The sequence below is a fragment of the Sylvia atricapilla genome, chromosome 17 (genome assembly GCF_009819655.1).
Source record: "Sylvia atricapilla isolate bSylAtr1 chromosome 17, bSylAtr1.pri, whole genome shotgun sequence".
In the NCBI taxonomy this organism is placed as follows: Eukaryota; Metazoa; Chordata; class Aves; order Passeriformes; family Sylviidae; genus Sylvia; species Sylvia atricapilla.
This window is the reverse complement of record NC_089156.1, coordinates 8838064-8861047: the sequence shown is the minus strand read 5'-3', so window position 1 is coordinate 8861047 and position 22984 is coordinate 8838064. Positions and strand designations below refer to the sequence as shown.

Below are 22984 nucleotides of genomic sequence, written 5' to 3'. Positions count from 1 at the left end.
CTAGTATTATTTCAGGACAGGCCAAAACTGAAAAAAGATGCTACTTAAATGTTCTGCATTTAATCACCACCTGGATATTTCACATGGAAAGGTCTCCAAAAATAAGATAAAATGCCCCCTTCCACTAGCAAGGGAAGGAATCCACTAGCAATGGATTTGTAAAGGCAGTGAATAGCTCATGATTATGCACAGAGCAAACAGAAAGGGAAACATAAATTCCAGCGCTCCATCAAACTTGTGCACAAGCTTTGACACTATTTTGGGGGGGAAAATAGACATTACAGTAATAAGTAGGAAACTTAAGTCCTGCAGATCAAACATGGAAAACTATTTTCCTTAAGTGAAAACAGAATTAAAGATGAAGATTCCCTTCAAAGAACTTAGTTTGTAGTCATTTAGTTTCAGGATGCAAACTAAATGAGCAGTTATTAGCCAAGCAAAAGAAGGAAATTAACTGAAATATTATCAGTCTCTTGTAAGGCTCAGATACACTTGGCCAAAGACTTTTAAGTCTTTTATTGCCTTGTTCCCCAAGAGCTCCCCAAGGACCTGTATTGTCACATCCCAAAGCCAGATCTGCATCCAGCCTGGCTGCCGGGCTGGGACAGGGCTCTGCTTGGTCCCTCTGTCTCCTCCCTGGCTCTGCCCACAGCTCCTGGAGGTGCCTCTGCCCCATCTATAACTCACAATTACGAGAGACTGTAACACAGAACTGCCACAGGCAAAGTCAATCTCTCCCAGGGGCCTCACACATCTGAGGCTCCTGCACACCAAGAAACGGTGATCATGTGCAGTAATGCTTGGGGTTAAACCACACAAGTTCAAGGATATTCCTGAAAACACAGTGGGAGTTTACCAAAGGCTAACATTAGTGAGAAGGACCAGCATCAAGGATCATTAGCTCTTTTACACCATTTATTTATAGCCTACCTTGAAACACATCCCATTTCTCTTTAGGACACCTCCAGCTGAAGTTTGGTGTCTCAGGGGTGAATGAGGAGACTTAGAACCAACATTCATGAAAACAAAACAAAAATTCATGTTCAAGTGTTTACCACTCACAGATCAAGAGAAAAGGGAGACCAGAGACCCCAGGTCAAAGCTGGCACCTGCAGAGACACAGTTCAGAGATGGACAGAACAGGCTGAACAGGGCTCTAAGCACCTGGTCTAGTGGAAGGTGTCCCTGCCCATAGCAGGGGTGTGGAATGAGATGAGTTTTAAGGTCTCTCCCAGCCTAAACCATTCTTTGATGCTATGAGGCACTCCCTGACCTGCTCTGTGCTCAGCAGCACCGACTGCTTGACACCTGACACTCCAAAAACAGGGTTCCAAATCACTGCTTGTGAGCCCCTTGCAAGTAATTCACTGGCAAATTCTAAGAGTCTGCAAGAAATTACCATAAAAAGCAGAATCGTCAGGAGGCCTGAGCTTCTAAAAGAAGGGTCAAAATCTCTGCTGGAAAACACTTAAGTGCTGGCAAATCAGACTGAGAGCTGATACTATCAACCCAGTATTTCCTGGGCAGATTCTTGCTAGATCTCTTCTGCTGTAGAAAAATCTCAAATTCTGGTGTACCCCAAATTTTGACTACAGAAAGAGATAGAAAAGTCTTCATATAATGGACTTGGCATATTCAGAAACATCCCCTAAAGCAGCAATAAGGTGTGGTGATTGAGCTGAGGCCCAGAAGTCTGATGGAAGAACAGGGTTTGATTGAGCAGCATGTTTAAAAATTAAATCTATCTGAAGGAAAAGAAAAAAAGAATCATCAGAAGAAATGCCCAACCATATGAGGAGCAATGGCAGTGAGGGAAATTCAGCATTTAAAAAACCACACAAAGAAACCTGGCATTCTTAGGTACGGCTGTAAGTGCCACTATTAGGATAAGAAAAAATAAAAGCTCATCTTTTACTTCCAATTGTCACATCACTGTGGAGAGTCTTCATGAAATTCTCAGAATAGCAACGAATCAGGAGCAAACAGCTGTTCAAGCAGGAAAGTCACAGGTAGACAGACTTTCTTTGCTTCAACAAAAAATTAACTCTAAAGTTTCACAGGCCAGTAAATCAACAAAATGGGCCTGAACAACACAGGACAAACAGTCTCATCTTCCAGCCCAAAGCTGATATATGGGCCTGTGTTCTCCTTCCGGCCATATGCTCACGTGATTTATGACCCACAACAATTTCAATACTCCTGGAAAATGAAAGAAGAGCAGACAATTAGTTCATCCCACTACACTGGGGATTGTGTGGGCTCTGCCCTGCGGCACCTCCCAAGGGAAGGGGGCCAGAAGCCCCAGCTGCCCCTGTCAAAGGCAGGGGAGGGACACAGGGCTGAGCAGCACCCAAGCACTGGCACAGGGAGCACAAGGGATTCCCAAGACTTCACTGCGTGGAGCAGCCCACAGGAACTCCAAGAGAGATGCAGATGGACTTCTAACCAAAGCCTGGAGTGACAAGACAAGGGGAAATGTCCTCCCTCCGAGAGAGGGTAGGATTAGAATGGATATTGGAAGAAATTATTTATTCAGCAAGTACTGAAGCACTGAAACAGGTTGCCAAGAGAAGTTGCGCCTGCCCTATCCCTGCCAGTGTTCAAGGCCAGGCTGGATGGAGCTTGGAACAACCTGGTCTAGTGAAAGGTGTCCCTGCCCACAGCTGGAATGAGATGACCCTTCCAACCCAATTCTGATTCTCTTCTGTGATTCATTGCTATCTGTAACCACGGCTGTTTGTGACAATTGCTGCTAACCTGGTCTAGATGTGCTCAGTGCAGAAGTACAGACCATCCCACTAGCAGGGCATAAGGACCTTGTAATCTCTACCTGCAGCTGTCCCAGGCAGGGCACTGCCTGCAATGCAAACACTGTCAAACCAGGCAGGATTCAGCTCTGCAGCACCTGCTTCACTGCTACAACACAAATGCAAAGGCATCACCAAACAAACAAACAAAATCCTCTACCCCACCCTGAATTAGGCTTTTCCCTTGCACAGGTGGGGTGAAGTGCAAGTTCAACAGCTTGAGTCATACAGCCAAAACTTCACCCAACCCCAGCCATCATGGCAGCATCAGCTGGGGCTGATGCATTTGTGAACCACCACAGAGCACATAGCTGAGAGCCTGTGAGATACCAAGTCTACTGGCACAACATCAAAACTGTTTTTTCTGAAGCCAAGGGTATCCAGACTGGTCTTATCCAACTTCTGAGTGACAAACTCAAGTCACATGTCTATTCAAAGGCATGTCTCTGAACAGCAGCATCATGCCCTCCATGGATGAACATTTTGTCCACTGGGAAATGTGCCAAATAACTCAGGTATTCGTAACAGTACTGCAATGAATTCTGCTATCTGCCATCCTCCTCAGGTCTGGATCCACACAGCTTCATCCCCCAGCAGCAGAGCTGCCAGGGCAGGTGGGCCAGCCAGGCTTCAACAGGAGGGTGAGCAAAAGGGCAGCAGGAGCACCCATTACCCACAGGACCACACGGATAGAGGGATGGAGTCTGAGCTCAGTGTCTTACTGTACCCACCTTGCCTCCCTTCCTGCATGTCTTAAGCAGAAAGCAGCCGTGCTGAAGGAGTTAATCTTGCCTGGAACAACCTATCTCCGGTTTCTCAGAAACTCCAAGGCTGCAGAGCTGGGCTTTCTGCTCCCTGCCTGCTCCTGCCTGCCCTGCCTGCAGCCTGACCCCTGACATTTCCACTCTGCTTCTCCCTGGCATGGAAAACTTAACCATACACAAACAAACAGGTTGGGAGGACAGATAAATGGAACAGAGGAGGAGAAAGCGAAGATTGCTCAGATTCCTTGTCAAGGCCCTGATTAAATAACAGCAGCACCACCAGATGTGGGTGAGGGGCTGGCATTTATCAGTAAACCCTGAAGTCTACAGCAAGACATCTCTGTTTAATTAATCCTGAAAGGGTCCCTTCCCCCTTCTACTTCCCAGGGAGGTTTTGAGGATCTGCAAGTTTAAAGACGCAGAGAATCCTTTTTAGCTCTTTCCTTACAAAACACGAGGGCAAAACCAGAGTCAAGATTTACTAATTCTGTGGCAAAAGCTTCCATTGCATGGACACATGCAGGCAACCCTCACTGAGGGGGTATCTTGGATTTAGTCACACTGAACCCTCTGTGGCAATACACCCACCATGTGACAGCTTTAGAGTGACCAGCTGGAAGCCTGCACACACGTAACCAAACCTGGCAGGGATCTGCAGATCTCACCTGGACTCTTCTGCCACTCTTACACAACACCCCTTTCCCAAGGGATTTCCTCTTCAGTGCCTGATGCAGTTCTACTCTCACCCTTTTTTGTACACTCTTCCCATGGTGGCATCAACATCACCCAGCTGTGGAAGAGACTGCACATACACATAAAGCAGGAACTGCAATGCTCTTGCCTCTGGGCTTTCATGTAGCTTGAGGAGGACTTTCCAAGGCACCTTCCATTTCAGGAGACCTCCTGCCCTTCGATCAAAGGTGAACACTGTGTTCACACGCTACTAGTGCAGAGCACCACAGTTTAAGCCATCAGCCACAAAACTGGCAAGTCCCTCCACACATCTCAGCAGCAGTGCAAGAAGGAGCTCTGCTTCCAGGGTGCCTTCACCCCACCACAATGCTCCGAGAGCTGTAAGGTCTCTGAGGGTTGTAACAGCTGTGGAAACTCTGGACCCTAGAGAGTTGACTGACCATCAAACCTCAGAACAGCTTCCAACAGAAGAGGCCTCAGTGAGCATTTCCCAAGGCTCAGCATCAGTCCTCAACATGAGCAGGGCAGGGAGGGTCTGGCAGAAGTGCTCAGGCCCCCAGGTCAGCCACCTTAACCACCATTCACCCAACCATCCATCCAAGCAACCCTCCAACTGATGGTAGAATTACAGAGATCAATTCTTTTTGTGTGGTGTAACTTGTAAAAAGAGAAAATTAAAAAGTAGCAGAAATTCCCTGTAATAATGACTTCTGGTCCAATCGGAAGCAAAAGAAGGGGTGGGGGGGGGAAGAGGAAAATTTAAAAGTCTAAGTTCAAATTGTAAAATAAATCTGTAGTTCACATCAGCTTTCTGAAATTCCCAGGAAAATACAGAGTCAAAACCAGTTATTTTCTTGAGGATCTATATTCTTAAATACCTGGTTTCAACATTATTTCTTTTTAAGTAAGTACTGGGATGGGGATGAACTGTGAGGAACTGAAAAATGTCTCTGCCTACCCCCAAAAAAAAATCATTATGCATGACAAGAGACAATCCAGTCTATAATCAAAGACAGAATCCTGACATGTTCAAAGAGAAAATTATTGTAACAACAGTGACTTTGAAGATGAGAAGGGTTTTTTAGATTGAAACAATGGCCATCAAGATTTTTACTGTAGCATCCAATGCTTTAAATGCATCACTCAGCACGCTGACTGCCTGCAGGTACACCAAGCACCAACAGCAAAAAAACATGAAAAAATAAAACAGTGACACCTAAGAAATTTCTACCTAAAGTGGAATCAGCAACACTCTCTGAGTGTGAACCACTCACACCAGGGAGCAAACACTCCTACGGATGGGCAAGCTTGTCCCAGGCAGTGAAGTCTTACAGGAAACCTCAAGAGCCAGTGTCCCATTAATACAGAACTCGCAAGTTACAAGGCACTACACTAAAATACTTTCATATTTGACATTTGCTTCCAGGGAATTGCATATTTGGCTGTAAAAGTCGTGATCTGCACTCTTTGCTGAACTAGTGTGATTCACAGAAAATGAATCACAAAAGACAAGTTTGGTGACTAAAAAACCAGCTGTTCTGTAATGCACCTAACGAGCAGCATCGTATTTGCTGCTGTTTGATTGGGAGACTCTCGGAAGACGACTATAAATACCCCTTTCAAAAACAGAATTTGGATTAAGCTCAGTGTTAATTGGGTGTAAGAATCAGACAGAATGCCTCACACCTTTTCACCTTTTAGGGGAAAGCCTAAGCACAGTCCCTTTGAAGGATAATTTGTCACAGAAATGATGCAAAAGCTGTGCAGCATCAGGACCATCAAAATTCGTATTTTTAACATGGAGACTTTGAATTGTATCAATTCTGTCTGTCTCCATCACTATGAGCATTCCTTATATGTGGGAATTATTTTATTAAAACTATGAAAACACAAACAATTTATTTAATAAAAAGCACTTTAGCCACTTTACCTCAGCAGTGAAAAGCTGTTTAAAGCAGAGTATATCAGCCCTACTTCTTCCACACACTTCTGTTCTCATCATTACATTAAAAACCTTTCACCAAGAAGGAAACCATTAAAAAGCATGAATACATGTTTTGATTTTCTCTTAGCTGGAACTGGCAAATCTTCCTGGGGGCATCTCCACTTCAGTTTCACAGCTACCACAGAGGATACCCCCTTCTTTCTTTCATTAGACATTTATGTATCTCCTGTAGAAAAGAAACTGATGTCTGCGTGGTTTTGCTGATGTTGTTCCAGGCCACGCCACACTTGGGCTCAGCACTTGTGCCCCAGGTGTGCAACAATGAACCAACGCAGGCTGAGGCCACAGAGGGCTTGGCCCTTCTCCCTTTTGGGGTGTTTCTGGCAGAATTGCCCTGGTTAGTGCCCATGTTCATGTCCCTACTGCATGGTGGTCACTGGCCAAGTAGTGGAGCTGTGAGAGCACAGCTGGTGTGCACAGCACACACCACCACGGTGACAGCCCAAATCCAGCTGTGACAGCAGGGTAAGGAGCACACCCTGTGACAGGACAGTCAGACTGGGACACCCACCTTGGAATCCAACATCTGTTTTCCATGGAATGCCCAGACAGCCTGTGGCAGTCAATCCAATGATATTTAAACCGAGAGCACTGCTGATAAAGACAGATCAATTTTGCTCTACAATTTTAAATGAAACTCTCCTGTTTTGGAAAGAATTTCATTAAGGTGAAAATATAATACAGAACTACCCATTTAGGAAGAATGTGCTATTAATTCTTAGCAGTGTATGTGGAAGGGAAAATTGCATTTTTATCTAAATGGTTTTTTCTGCATAACCCATTTCCAGTATTCTTTTACAGCTCAGTAGTGGGAACTTTTCACATTTCTATTTGGGCCAGACCACTGTGGAAGGCAGCCTTCAGGAACGTGTCAAATATAACCCCTAAAAATGTGTTCTAAGAGAACTTCCACAAACTGGAGAAAGGCCAGAAAAGCACACCTTAAAGAATAGCTGGAAAAGAAAAGCTAGAAAACCTCCCTCTTAAAGATGTAAGCCAAATTTTCAAGGGGGAGAGGAAAAAGGATGTGGTTTAGGGTGTTGTTTTTCCCTAAGGGCCAAGAAGAGTTTTGGTCTTCCCTCTCTTCTTCCTCACTTGAAGCAGAAACACCTTCTCTTTGATGCAGTTCCCAGTCCCGAATGCACACAAAGAGCAGAGTGAGGCCACGTTATCACTCTGAAAAAATGGACACTGAGCTATAACATGTACTAGTATGTACAACCAAAACAAGTGTATGCTATGAAAGACTCATTTTATCAGCATAAACAAATGCTCATTTCTCACTCCAGTTTCATACCATTTGAAACTGAATATAATCCAAACAATAATTCCAAACAACTGATGCTGGGATCCAAGTTTCCCTGACATACTGCCATCACACAGCAAGAGCAACGTCAAGTAAAAGCAAAAGCAGATTCGGAACTGACTGCTTCAAGTTTTACCCCGTTTGCCTAATCTAGTACAAAGAAAAGCAAACACAAAATTCAAAGTTTTTAAAATTCTTCATTTCATCATCAAGGATCTGAGATTCAAGTGAACCCAAACTGTAACAGCACAGTGGCCCTGTGTTTAACAAACAAAGCCACTCACTTTCCAAGCACCGCAGCAGGGCTCACTGAAGAAACTGAAGCTCCCTGTTTTCTAAGCATTGTTCATCAGACATTCTTCACCTCTTTTATTTTTTTTTTCCCTGCATTGGCTTTTATTAGCTTACTTCAGAAAATTAGTATAACAAAAAATTTTATCTTTCAAAACAGACATTTAAAAGTGCAGCAGTTATGGAAATACAATTGGACAATGAACAGTTTTTATTCCCTCTACCTCGCCACACTCCGCACAGCAAAGCAGTAATTACAGGAATCTACTTCTGGTTTAAGCTCTACAGTAAGCTCTTTCCAAATTTAAGGCCAGCAACCAACCCTTCATTATGCTTAATAGGTAGACATAAAATGTAATTGTATCACAATCTCCCAACGCACGTTCCCAGCTCTGAGGCTCACACGTGTCTGGCTCAAAGAAGAGATTTTTTATCTGTTCTTTTCTGTAAGAGAAACACTGCAGCACCATTGGCATCAGCCACTCGAGGAAAACTACACAAAACACTAGAGGATCTGGAGAATTATCTGGAGCAAGACTTCACTGTGTTGTTAAAACCCCACATTTCCAAAGTGGTGTTTGTTGGTCTGCAGTAGCTGGACCCTTGTGCCCTGGCAGAGTCAGGACCGCGGTCACCTGCCCCAGGGGCCTGGAGCACTGGGAGCAGCAAATTCCCTTCTGCCTTTCCCATTCACACCTCAGCTAAAATAAGTAACATCAGGACACAGAACATGAACTGGATTTAGCTACAGGACACACCATTTGTCACGTAACATACAACACAACTTTGATGAGCAGAGTTGAAAAGCAAAGCTCGCCCAAATCACCAGGGCTGCTCTTGAACTTTCCCCAACACTGCCCCGTCCCCCTGCACATTTTCCAGCCATCACCCTCACAGCCACCCTGCCAGCAGCACAAAGACTTGGCAAATGATGGGATGAAACTTCTATCATCATCGTCATAATAATAACAATAACAATAATAATAATAACAATAATAACGTTCCAGAACGAAGGAATGTTTTACTATTCTCCTTTTGTGATCTGCCTCTTTCAAAGTAGTTCATATAGGATTTGAATTGTACTTGGGACAGCTCTTGTTTTCCCTCCGCCTCAGAAGCATGGCATGGTAGGGAGAGCACAGGGAGCTGGGCTGCGTGTGCTTTCTGCCAGAACAAAAAGAACGGCATGAGCCTATATTTAGAGGTAGAGAAGGGAACTATAGCATCCAGGAAAAAAAAGAAATAAATCTTACTGATTTTATCTTCAAAAAAGCATTTGTGTTTTTGGTTTGTTTAAATCAAAAATGTGCTGCAAGCGTTTGACCCTATATCCAGCAACAATAAAATCTCTTCTATCATAAAATACCAGCTGCTTTGCACTTCGAATAATAATACTATTTTTAAAGGGTTTCAGAATTATTGTCTCATAGATTGTGGTAGCTTTTATTACAATTACTGGGGAACTCCTTTTTTTCTTCTGCAGAATACAATCAATAGGCCCATTTATTATCTTCTTGCTTTTAAAACTACTTGGTCTGAAATTCTGGGTTACTTTTCACGCTAGGCAAAGAACATTTTTCAGCCTAATATTTGGCACTAATAAAAATTAAAACAATTGAGTCAGATCAAAAATATCTGTAACATTAGGTGCAAAGAGTTACCTGGCTGCCTGGCAGATTTAAGGGACACTCTTTTTCAAATTATCAGCTCAGTAGCACTCCAGGAATAGGTCACATCAGGTGGCTGTGAACTACTGGACAGCTCAGTCCTGGGATCTGGGTCCTCCTCTCCCTTGGTGATGCTTCCAACCCCAGGCATCTGGAGGAGGTGAAAACCCACCTCACACCAAACCACTTCTGCAACATCAAGGTCTCTTTTCCTGCTGCTAAGACTGACAAACTAATGTAGAAATTCACTCACACACAGATCAGAAGTGCTGTAATTGGGGTTTGGGTTTTATTTTTTCCACGAGAGGAGAAATGCTGCCCCGGAGAGGGCAGTGCAGCCGCACCATCCCCACCGAAGGAGGAATCCATGCAGAAATGAGATCACCAGGTGGGACGAGATGCTCTCAGCCCTTCATTCCCTGCCCACACACCCAACCCAGCAGCATTCAGTGCCGGTGTGCCAGCCTTTCCTGGGTACCCAAGTGCCCTCCAGCTCCCCTGTGCACCTCACCAGCATCCTCTGCCCAAACCCTGGTGGCACCACATCTTGTTCTGGCGCTGAACCAGCCCAACAACGCCTGTTTCATCTCATCTGGACAGTAAATCTTCAGCAGTGGGAACATCTCCCAGGTTTCTAAAGCACCGTGGCAATTTATGGTGCAATAAATATGATCTTAAATAAAAATAATCCGAGACTGGGACCTGAACATGGACTCGGCTGCGCTCTAAATCACAGGCAGACCCCAATCTCTGTAAGTACGGCGGCGATGCCTTGACTGACCGAGCCACGCAGGCAGGAGCAGGAACGCTGTGCAGACACTCCCTCCCCACCCGTTTCCACTGGCAGCCTCACCTCCAGCAGTGCAGGGGAGGGAAGGCTCAGCCCCATTCCCCAGGGACCAGCACTCCTCACAGTGATGCACAGCTGTGCCTCAGACCGACAGCACCCTCTGCGTTTTTAAATGCCATTAGAGAGGAATATTATACCCACCTACCCTGCCCACTCCCCCCCCCAAAAAAAAAAAATTAGTGGAAGATTTTTCTAGGAAAGAGATCCTAAAATTCTGACCAGATAATAACCCCAGCCCAACCTCCATTTCCTATGTTAATAGATCAATTTACATCTTTCTAGCAAAATGGTTTCAGGCTACATTATAAAAAAGAAAAAAAGTCATGCCTTTCTTCTGAAACTGCATTTTGGGAGAGGATTAAGGAGGAAGGAAGGATATGACTCTTTTAAGGGCTTTGTAGTGTATTTGCTTCACACAGCAAATTAATATTCTCAATTTTAACTCAGGAGTACATTCTTAATTAGGGTATGAAATGTTTTAAAATTTTCTTCACTTTACAAATGGCTGCTTTTTCAATTAACTGTGCTTCCCCAGCCTCAGGATGATCTTTCTATTAGCAACAGAATGCTTTCGAGTATTTTGTGAATACTAATTCACAAAATTAATTAAATGCAGACTTAACTCTGAAAACATATATTTTACCACCAAAAAATCCTGCTGTCTTCCAGCTACTGACCAATCACAGGCTTTGCTGGGATCAAGGGGATCAAGTCCTAAGGGCCCAGCAGTCAGAACTGAAGGTACGAGAGTTAAAAGGAAAAAAAACTAAGTTCTTCATTTTGCATTTTAAATGCTCCAAACACAGAGGGGGATAAGAAAAAGATAAATATCCCAAAGTTCACAGAAAGTGGCCACAGGAGCAGGACTGGGACACGTCTCTCCCATCGTTCACAGTCGGAGCTAGCAGAGCCCTTCGAGCTCCCACATGTGTTGTCTGCGTTTAAACTCAAATAAACTGCATTTATTTCGATGTAAAAAATCTATCACTTAAGCATAACCAGATTTCTGCTTACCAAACAAAGAAAAGCTTTTTTTAGACAAATGTTAAAAGCTAATAAAAAATGCAGACCACCTAGCGTCCTGCTCGGTGGTGTTACGTTAGAACACTGAGCAGACACAAACAGATTTGCTGGAATTGAAAACAAACAGACACGAAGTGCCCCGCTGCAGCATCCAAACACCTCTGCTGAGATTCCTGCAGCATCCAAACACCTCAGCCTGCCGCTGAGCCTCTGCTGCTGCTCGGGAGCTGCCCGTGATGGATGCGCACGTGTGTCCCAGGGAGCGGCACCGTCGGCGGTGCCAGAGCAGCTCCTGCCCAAACGGGCAAGGCAAGACTTGGGAAAACACAGCTTCCAAACGGTCAGCATGGATCAGACCCAATCCTACGGAGAGGGACGTGCCCAACGTGTGAGTCAGGTGTTTCAAAAAGGCACAAGCACGGAGCAAAAATACTCCTGTGACAAAATGCCTGTGCCACTACAAAAAATAATCCAAGTACAGGAAAGAAACACAGAACAGTGGTGACCACGTATTTTTGCATTACTATGGATCAAAAGTGCAACACTAAGAAAGGCACATTTCTAGACCATCGAGTCTTAAAACTTATTACATCAACTAAGGAAAATGCATTCCCCCCATCCAGGCGCCTTTGTCACTTGCCAGGAGATGAGCGGAGCATGAAGCCTTAGAGGAGAGGGCACTGGTAGGGAGAGGAGAAGAAGGGGTGCTGAAGAGGGGAACAGTAAAGCAATATCATCTAAGATGTTCTCTTTGAAGTATTAAGAAAGTCAGCTTGTAAAAATTAATGGATTAGACCTCCAGCTGTTCCAAGTCTCAGCTTTAAATTTAGAAGGCATTTGACTTTGGAACATTGGCACATAATCCATAAAATATATTTAAATTTGTAAAAAAAACCCCAAATCCTTTGTATTAAAAGGTCACTAGTAACTCAGAATGTTTTAACTGCACCAACACAAAAGCATCTGGCAAAGGAAAAGCAGAAAATTACAAAGAATCGCAGTATTTTTATATAAGCCAGTCATCTAATCACTGTATGTAAAGTGGGTCTATCTACAGAACAGTAAAAATTCAGAATCACATTTTAAAAGCTGTGAAATCTAACCAAGACCAGGAAGGTGAGAGCAGACCTTGAATTTCCTGAATGATTCCACAGCTTCACCTATTTAATTTCCGTAAGGTTCCCCATGTCCCTTGCCCAAGATGTGGTGCACAGCCAGCCATGTTCCGAACAGCCCTCACTAAACAGAGGCTCTCATTTAAAAACGCTCCGCAAAAAAATAAAAAAACCCCACGAAACAAGAATAATTTCATATTTAAAAATAAACAACACACCAATCTTAAACAAGTCCTGCAAACCTTAATCATGTGTTTACAGGTGCAAGAATCATTCTTTTCAAGGGTGTAGATTTTTCAATGGAAGGGAGGCGGATGCCGGCCGGAGCCGCGGCGCGATGGCGAGGTGGGTACCAGCGCCTGACGCCCACCACCCACACTGCCTGCTCCAGTCCCAAACATGCACAAGGACCATCTATTCTATACCAGAAATAAACCAGGCAATGATGCTCTGCCTACAATTTGATGGGTCTCCTTCGATATTCTCAGTGTGCTTGAGAAATTATGCCATTAAACGGCTTCTGATATTTCAGTAAATTTAGTGTTAACAAAGCATACATGTTAGGCCACCTGAAGATTCATTTCAGAACTGGCTCTGCACTTTCTGAGGAGACTCTCCTCACAGTCAGATTTAACAGAAATACATGAGAAACCACTGACTGAAAATATACAGTAATTTGTCTAGTACTAAAATTTTATATGGCCACATAAAGGCATTTTACAGTACCAAAACCTTTCCCTGGTACAGAACATTACCGAGGCTGGAAGTCAGCTGGTTCAAATAAAAGCAGCCTATTTAGTTTTAGGTTAGACTTTTGTTTGATGCCATATTCTTTGTTCTACACAAGTAACAACAAATTGTATCTATAGACATTGCTAATTAATAACGCTTTTTACCAAAATATTATTTGTAGTTCTGTGGTCGAACATTCCACTATGTCATTGGTAAAAAAACAGGTATTGTACCTTAAAAATTAAGGGCAGACATGGTGTAATACATCACAGATCAAATAAATCTATGCTGTCATCCAAGTTCATATATAAATACTAAGTCTAATTCATTTCCTTTTACATCATACATAAAGATCTGAAGCACATTCACACACCAATTTCAAGAAACATCTCCCTCGAAGTCTGTCTCACGCACATCCTCACACCCCAGTTTGTGCAAAACAACCCTGTTAAAACTCACCTTGCAACTGAATGGGCCATCAGAAAATAACACACTTTGGGGCAAGGAGGCACCAGGATGCAAACCAGATAGGTAATCTGCATTAATTCAAACACAGCTAGATCGTCCACTGAAATGAGAACAGGTAAGTCTAGAGACCAAAAATTAACAGCCAGACAGACAGTGGATGCAAAGGCAAACAGTGGCCACAGTTGTTACTGAAATACCAATAAATTTACACACTTCCTGCACTAAATATTTTAGTATATCACAGCAAGAGGAAATAATACGGAAAATTTTGTCCCCTGCTTTCTCTAATATATGCCATAAAGGTCGACAAGCACACTGCTACAGAATGTTTATAAAACAAAGGAAAATATTTCTAAACAGGACCATTTTCTAGTAGAAAGTATTAAAAATTATAGTCAGTCAAGGTAAACAATGGAGAATTTCTGTCATTCACATGAGGCCAAGCAGGACCAACCCTTCCAATTATTTTTTTTTTAACAGGTTAGAAAAGTTTAAAGCATCATATTAATTCCAAATCTAACACACACCAAACTCTCTCCTCCCAGGATAAGCAGCGGCAGCGTTCTTCTCTCATCCCTCTAGTTGCTAATCCAGATGATTTAATAAAGATGTGGATTTGATATAAGTGGAGTTTATCGTGTAACTCCCAAGACAAAGGCAATAGCTTCTTTTTTCACTAAATTGTTAAAATTGTGTAAGTTTCAGCAGCCCAGCGAGGCAAACAAAGCAGCATCGGCAATCACAGCCCCCTCGCTGGAAAAGGCGCTGAGCTTTGCTGCTGAACTCGCTTCCACAGCGCTCACTACAACACAGCCGCTCACAGCACATCGCTTGCAGTGAGGGTTCAGTGCCTGAAAAACCTCACCAGAGGTCTGACAAACTCAGTCCCAGCAAACAAACACGGTCCCTCGGTAAAGCTTCTGAAAGAACTAAGCAGTATTTAAAATAAAGCACGCAGCAGAATGCACTGGAAAGGGAAAGAAAACAAAGGCTCCCGGCCGCATCTGGACCAAATTTGACCTTTGTTAATGTATTTCTAGTAATTCACAGATGTTACACGCTGCTCCAGCAAGAGGGTTGGCCTGTGGGCTCATTCCAGTGACAGGTTTGGTGTAACGATGAAATATTAACAAAATCTCACAGATGAAGGCTAACGGTGCCGCGTGGCACGTGCCCGTCAGCCTGGACTGATGAGCCCAACAGCCACCGAGCAGTGAAATATATTCCCATCCTTTCCAATCAACACCTGCACAGTTCTAGGGACATACTGATGTCTTCACCTGACATTTGCACTATGGGACCTTCAAAATTTCAATTAAAAACTAAAACCAAAACCCCACCAGCACTTAATTACTGGGTTTCTAAAGAATACTAATACACATTTCACGGAAGGGGGAATTGTTCTGCTTTGGTCAAACCAGGAAAAGCAGAATCCCATTAAACTGGCCCTGGATTTTTAAGTGAATTTGATCTGGTTATTCTTTGTCAGCTAGAGCTGTGGTGTTGGAAGTCAAGACAACCCCTACAGACTCTCTGTTATTTATCTCTCACTCCCAGCACAAGCTGCTAGGCAAAGGAAAACACGAAATTCTAGAAAGCATTTTCAGGGGGGAAAAAACCCAAAACCTACCAGCTACTTCACATAAAACGTGTTGGTACAAGAAACGATGCATCAGAGAAAACTCCTTCCAGAAAACACATCTCAGGGCAGAGCCATGTCCAGGCAGCATTACTAATACCACACTCCGAAATGGAACGTGAACGCACGCACAGGGCTCGCGGCAGGCCAGCGTCGGAGGTGTCACACCTCACAGGGGCACCAGCAGCACCCGTGTCTGCTCTCGGCAACCTCCAGACCCACAGCTCACACAACTGCCAGAGGCCAGCAAATCATTTTAACACTGTTATGGGAGAAAAGGTGAGCTCCAAGGAATCTGAGCAGCCATTAAAACAACTTGTTCCTCCCATAACCTGCACGTTCACGGAGTATTTGAGAAGTTCCTGATCGTGCTGTGTTTTGGGGAGTCTGCTCCTTCCTTCATGGCAAGCACTGAAGGCAGACCCTCCGGTCCTGGCACTGGCTGAGAGTGGCAGGCAGTGCTGCACTGAGGGGAAGCTGCCCCCTGACACCCACAGTCCCTTCCTCCACCTCCTCTTCCTCCACCACCCCAGCACCTGAGGAGCTGCCGGTGCCAATCGCAGCAGTGCCACAATGGGAATAAATCCCCGGCCGCCTGCCTTCTCACAGCAGGTGTAAATCAGAAGCCCCCCAGCAATGTCTGCACTGGGGAGGACCCCGGGTCTAATGCTGCTCTCAGTAACGCTGCCCAACCCCAAAACGGTGCCCACCTTCCAGCACAGCATTCCACACACCGAGGAACTGCCTCAGTTCAGAGGAGCGCTGTCTGGAGCCTGCGCATCCACCCGGACACTGGGTTACTGCTGGAACAAACACGACAGTGCAAATCCCAGCCAACTGAGAAGGTTTAAAATCTCAGCCCACGTCTAAAGAAAGCCTTTTCTTAAGCACAGTTTCACACACTCCAGGGGTACGGCAATGTTAAGGTAAATTATTTCTACTGACCGAGGTGAACAGCCTGTTTTGTCTCACCCATTGTATCTTTATCATCTCCAACAACAGTTAAAGTAAATTCTCTGTGAGTCTGTATAAATTTCCTCATCCGAGGAACCAGCCCATTCAAATCCCTCAAGTGACTAAAGCATGAACCAACCCGAGCGCCTCTGCATTGTTGTGGAACTGGTTTGCTATTTTATGTTAAGCTTCTGAAATACTAAAACATATCCTTATATAGGAACACTGATTAAATGGTTTTCCTTCCAAGTGATGAACTGTTTTAACACCAACATTGTGGTTATCACGACCAGAAAGCAATTACTTCTTTCACTAGCTGTTACTAAGAATAGCTGTGATCAAAGTGACTGGAGGAGTGCTGTTAAAAGACGCTGCAGAAGCATCGCTCTGTATGACACACGCACACACAAAATATAGATCATTTTAAGCCAAATTACACTTTTAATAAATGTGCTGTTCAGAATTAAATCACTGCTCAGGATTTCTTTTTTCATCCAGGAAGTCAAGATCTATACAAGTTATTCTTTCAACACCTATTTCTAAACACAGCGCGGTGTGAGATTGTGTATCTGTGTGCGTGTGAAAGTGCACAAGGTAACGGGGTGCGTGTGGTGTGAGAGAACGTATATATGTGCTTGAGCCTGCCAAGGCAGAAGTGACAGGAACTGTGATTTGTGCTAACTAGCTATTGATCCAGTCAGATCTAGATGTTGTGTACAAGAAACAATAAAAGAGAAGGGGCCAGGAAGGATGCTGTGTGCAACTCCATTTAAAAATGGAAAAGAAGGGCCCCAAACAAACCAATTTATGTCCTTGCCTGGGTGAAGCATGGAGAATGCTGATGGGCTTCCTCGGGTCTGCCGTGCATGCTAAACACTCTCCTCGAAATGAGAGTCTCCTGCGCTGGGCATTAAACATGAACAAAGAGACAAACCATGGGGGCTAGGATTCACGCTTCAGAAAGCCAAAGCTGCAAAGCCAACCAGAACCGGGTCAGCAAACAGCCCAGTTTCCAAACCAGCTCCCTTCTAATTTCACCAACAACTTTCTTAGCAAAATTACTAAATGTGGAGAGCTGTAAAAAGTCAGTCTCCACTACGAGAGGTAATGAAAACAATTTCAAACTACACTGCAGTAGCAAAATATCACCTTTTCTAGGCACAAATAATGAGTTTATATTGTGTAAACTGCACACATGTATTTCTAGCACACCAAAACCCTGCCTGCCCTCAGATAGCAGGTACAGCATGTGCACCCATTATAACAATCACACATACTGCTAGGCAGGTTGCAAAATAGGGATTTGATAAGATAAAATAGAAACCAATTGAATCTATAATCATCCTTATCTCAAACAGCTTTTATAATAGAGGGTTTTCCATTAAAATATTTTTTCCTAAGCCTGGGGAATTATGATGCCCTCTGGACACAAGGAAGGATCAAAAATGACAACTAATGTCAAAATTAAACATCTGTCAACTAAGCAAGTTTTACACTAAAGATACAGAGCCTTATTTTAAATCACCTTTCAGTGAAATGAAAAATAGTTTGTTACAAGCTGTTCAGCTCAGTATCACACTGCTATGGGCACCAAATGCAAGCAGGGGGCACCTGGACTCGAAGGGGCAGCACTACCACCACACTCATGTTTTCATGGTTTGGGAAAACCTCAGCAGAGTTTTGGGAAGGTTGGTTGGAAGGTTCAGCTGGCACCAGGCTCTGTGGGAGCCCGCTCCTCAGCACTCCATGCTTGGTGAGACCCTGCAGTCCCTTTCTGCAGCACCCCAGGCCCAGGAGCTCAGGTGGGGCTCTCACTGGGAGCCCCTGTGCTCAGCACCCCCACCTGCCCATTCCCTAGGAGGCACGATGGGGCTAGCAGCAGAGATGCCATGGGGCAGTTGTCACCTGGGCCAGTCAGGCAGCAGGCACTGTGTCCCTGACACTGGCCCTCCCAGCAGAGCCACCCAGCATCCTGCAGCCCCAGTCCAGACTGGGAAGGTGCCTGGCATCCACCAAGGGTAGAGAGGGTGTGGAGCCAGTGTGTGCCCAAAGTACTAGAGCTCCAACCCCACCACGTCCCCTTCCCTGAGCAGCCCACAACCACCCCTACCCCTGTGACAGCACCCATGTGGGACAACTGATACCTTCTTTGCTGGGGTTCGGGGGCTTGGGCTTCTCCCAGGGCGCCATGGGCTTGTCCTCCTCCTGCCCCTCCATCAGGGCCTTCTCTCCAGGCAGGTACCAGGTGGAGTTGTGCTCTGCCATCAGAGAGTCCAGGTCGATGGTGCTCATGGTGCCCTTGACACCCTCCGAGCAGCAGCTGCCCAGGTCACTGTCCCCATTCTGCCCCGCACACTCCCCCTTCTTGCTCTTCAACCCCAAGGGCTGGTCTTCCGAGATGCTGAACTGCTGCCGCTGGAGCTGGATCTGTGCCTGCAGGATCTCCAGGGGGTGGATCTCATCCTGGGCCGAGGTGCTCGTGGGGGTCCGCACCTGTTCCATGCTTGGCGTGCCAGGGTGAGCGCCCGCCGTGGTGCTGAGCCCATAGCTGTCGGGGGTCGAGGTAGATGTACTGAGAAGGCCAAGGGCCAGGGGCTTCTGTCCGTTGAGAAGTGTGTGCTCCCCACGGGGCAGCTTGGGCGAACCACCCAGCAGCGGGCTACGGGTGGGCTTGGAGGTGGCATTGTCGGAGCTGGAGGACACCTCGTCCTCGTTGCCATAGCTGGTGCTGACCTCGTCAGGAAAGTCCACGTGCGGGGAGCTGCCGTCTGACTTGGTCACGCTCTGGATGCCGCTGTCCAGGGAGGACATCAGGTCGGGCTGCTCCGCCAGCAACAGTTCACTACCCTTGCCCCAGGAAGGGGAGGTCAGGGGCTTGTCATGAGGGGTGCCTCCACCGCGCTCAGCGCCCGCAGCCCCCGGCGGGGCCCCCGCCGCCACCGGCACTGCCGGCTGCCCTGGGCTGACACCGGCTCCCCCGCCCTCGGCAGCTGAGAACTTGTCAAAAAACGTGCCGGGGCTGACGTGCCCACTGTCCCGTTTCCGGCGACCCCGACCCCGCCCGCCACCCGCCTTCCCCTCGCCACCGGCCACCGGCTCCAGCGCGTAGCCGGGCGAGAGGCTGCTCTCCGCGGGCAGCAGCGGGGCAGTGCCCGCTGCTTTGCCCGTGCCACCCCCACCGACTGGCGGCCCTGCTGGGAAATAGTCCGGGGCAGCAGGTGGCGGGTCGGGCTCGGCCTGGCTGAGCTTGCGCTTGGCCTCGGCCGGGCTCTTCTTGTTGAAGGTGACGTTGAGGTTGGGAGCGCCCAGGCTCGCGATCATGTTTTGGCAGGCAGTGGAGAGGGCAGCCAGGCAGCTCTGCCCGAAGACATTGTCCTTGCTGGCCGCCTTGCTGAAGGAGCCCAGCGAGAGGGCACCCAGCTTGCTGGCAGCGGGCCGTGGCGGGGGCGGCGGGGGAAACTCGGGCGGGGGCGGCGGGTAGGCCCCCGGCGAGGCGCTGAGGGCAGGTGCAGCCCCGTGGGCCGCCGGCTGCCGCGCCGCCGCCGCGAAGGGGAAGCCGGGCTGGGTGGCGAAGTCGGCGGGGCCACGGCGCTCAGCGGGGGCACTGGGCAGTGCCACACCGCTGCCTGGTGACTGCAGCTGCGAGAGGCCGCCCATTGAGGGTGTGAAGGGCGGATGGACGCCGGGCGACGGCAGGGCCTGTGCCGGCCCCTCGCCTGCCATCCGCAAGGGCTCCTGCAGCCCCAGCCCACCGGCGCCCGGCCGGAAGAGCACGGCGGGGCCGCCCGGCTGCAGGCCCAGCTCGTGGGGGGCTGCCTCGGCCGGTAGCCCGGGCGCTGCCAAGCGCCTCGGCAGCAGCTCCCCAGGCGGCGCCGGCCCCGCGAACCAGGCGCCGTCGGGGGCCAGGTGCGGCGCCGGAGCATCGAAGCTGCGGCCGCCACCGGCCTCCCGCTCGAAGGCTGGCGGGGGCAGGCCGCCGGGTGCGCCCACCTCACCATGATGCCCCAGCTGCTGCAGACTGGGCGGCCGCAGGCGCTGCTGGCTTCGCGAGGCCATCTGCTTCATCACCAGGGCCGCGTTCTGGCGCTGCGCCAGCGCCGGGTGCTCAGGGCCGCCGTGTGGCAACGGGCCCCCAAAGGCCTCGGGTGCCGGCGGGGTGAACTCGCCCGGCAGGCCAGGGTAGGCCGTCGGGGAAAGGTGACTCTCCATGGCCGGGCCGTGCATGCCGCCGCCCCAGGAGGCGCAGCGCTCGACGCCAGGAGTGTTGGGGAAGTCAAACCGCGGCCTCTTGGCGACGCTCACGTAGGGGGCATCGAAGTGCTGCAGTCTTTGATTTGGTGGCTGTTGCGGAGGAGGGTGCTGCATATTAAACACGGGGTCGGTGTAGGGATGCATATTCCTGTTCTCCAGTCTGTGAATAGGGTATTCAAACTGTGCATGCTGGTTCTGCATTATGGGCCCATTGTCCTGCAGGTTGGAGTTGGGAGCGTTGGCTTCTGTTTGCTGTTGCCTAGGGATGGCTGGCGGGCAGGAGTTCTGTCTGGCCAGCAAGCCCGGCGGCTGCTGCGGTGGTTGCGGTGGTGGCGGTGGTGGCTGCTGCTGCTGCATCAGCGGGTGCCTGGCGTTGGCCCCCGGCTCCAGACTGGCCGACATCTTCCGCGCCCCCCCGAAGCGCTCGAAGAAGACGCCGTGCTGCTGCGGCTGGTGCGCCTTGGCCACGGCCATGCCCGGCGCCCGGGGCAGGGCGGGCGCCCCCGCGAAGCTGCCGCCCGCCGGCACCTGCCGCCCGCCGCCGTAGTGCGGCAGCTGCCCCTCAGGCTCCGACGGGGAGAAGACGGGCAGCTCGAAGTGGCTGGCAGGGCCATCGCCAGGATAATTGTATTCCAGCGAGTCCACGCCGCCCTGCGCCGGCAGCCGCCGCGGCTCCAGGCCGTGGGGCTCTGAGGAGCCGGCCGCCGGCAGCCCGTGGAAGGAGGCAGCGCGGTTGGGGGACTGGTCGAGGGGCAGGCAGGGCGCCGGCACGGCGTGGCTGGCAGCGCCGGCGCCGTGGTGCTGGAAATCGGGCAAGGTCCCGGGGCGCTGCTGCCCGAAGCCCTCGCCGCCCTGGCCCTCGGCCATGTGCTCGTAGCCGTCGGCGAACGCCGTCTGCCCGCCCAAAGCGCCGCTGTAGCCCAGAAGGCGCCCGCCGTGCACGCAGGAGGCGCCGGGGTCGGGCCCGAAGCCGCCGCCGAAGTGCGGGGGGTGCTGGTGCGGGTGGGGGGCGCCGCCGGGGCCGCCGTGCGGCTGCTGTCCGCCGAAGAAGCCGTGCACAGGCGGCTGCATGCCGCCGCCGTGCAGCTCGGCAGGGCCGCGGCCCGGGAAGCCGTAGCCGTCCCCGGCCAGACTCATGTTCATGCCCAGGAGGGGCGGCTCGCCCAGCGCTCCCAGGGCCGGGTCCGCCGGTGCTGGGCCGCCGCCGGGGAAGGCCGGCGCCTTGAAGTGCGCGCTCATGCTCAGTCCGGGCTGGCCGAAGCCCCGCTCCGCCTGCCCGCCGCTCCGGCCGCTGTTCTGCGGCTCGAACTGCTCCAGCCCGAACATCCTGCGCGGCTCCTCAGCAGGGCATGGCTGCTCCACGCCGCTCCGCCGTCCCGCTGCCCGCCGCTCCCCGCTGCTCCGCTCCGCGCCACTCGGCCGCCCCCCGCTCACATCCTGCCGCGCCGCCGGCACCGGCCGCTCGCCCGCGCTCACCCCGCCGCTCGCTGCTCGCTGCTGCCCGAGAGCCGACGGGGCGGCGCGCCGCCGCTCACAGGCTCCGGCGCCCGGGAGCTGCGCGCCGCATCGCCGGCCGGCCGTGCGCTCCCGCGGCTCGCAGCGCTCCGGCGGCGGCGGGGCCGGGGCGCGGGGCCGGGCGGGCGCTGCGAGGGCTGCGCCGCGCTCCCCGCGCGCTGCCGCGCTCTCACCCAGCGCTGGCGGAGCAGCAACAAGTTTTGCATTTCAGCGATGAATTTCAGCCATCGGGGCTGCGCCAATGAGCGCCGCGGACCGGGGCGGGGCTGCCGTTAAGGTGGCTCCGCCGCCGGCCCCGCGCCCCGCCCGCACCGCGCCCCGCACCGCCCCCCGTGCCCGGCCGCGCCGCTGCTGCCGCGGCGCACGGAGCGCGGGCGGACGGGGAGGTGCGCGGTGCCTCGGGGTCCCGGAGCGGGGTCCTGGAGCGGGGCGGGGGGCACTGGAGCTGGGACCAAGTGGCGGGTGTGGGGAGCCACCGGCCGCACCGGGGTGAAACCCGTGCGGCAGCCCCGAGCCCGGGAACAGGAGCGGCCCCGGGCCGGACACTGCGCGGAGCCTGGCGGGGAGCGGGCGCTGCGGCAGCGGGGGCAGTCACAAGCCCGTTCCCCCGGAGGGACAAACACCCACCAGGGCTAGGGGCCCACAGATCGCCGGCGGGACACGGTGCTTCAGGTGCTCGCGGATGCACATGTCGATAGTTTAAAGAAATAGTAATGAATATTGCTCCCACCAAAAAAAAAATGAGATCTATAAATAAGCGGCTGAGGACTGTTTGTATATGGCAGGAGAGTTTTAACGGGATTTTTTTCTGCAGGATCAGGATGCTGCGCTGTGATTAAATATTGATTTTGTGTAATTAGTTTTCATGTGAACTATCCTCCTTGCTGATGGCCTGGAGATTTCA

The 22984-nt window shown here is 49.7% G+C and overlaps 1 protein-coding gene across 1 annotated transcript in view; it reads right to left on the bottom strand.

Moving 5' to 3' along the window:
• The window catches only part of MN1 (MN1 proto-oncogene, transcriptional regulator), a 34768-nt gene extending 12670 nt beyond the window's left edge, over window positions 1–22098 (bottom strand). The window contains exon 1 of the mRNA XM_066331510.1: window positions 18459–22098. Coding sequence (XP_066187607.1) covers window positions 18459–21891 — 3433 coding nt within the window. The 5' untranslated portion in view covers window positions 21892–22098. The remainder of the gene's footprint in view (window positions 1–18458) is intronic.
• Between the last annotated feature and the right edge of the window lie 886 nt (window positions 22099–22984).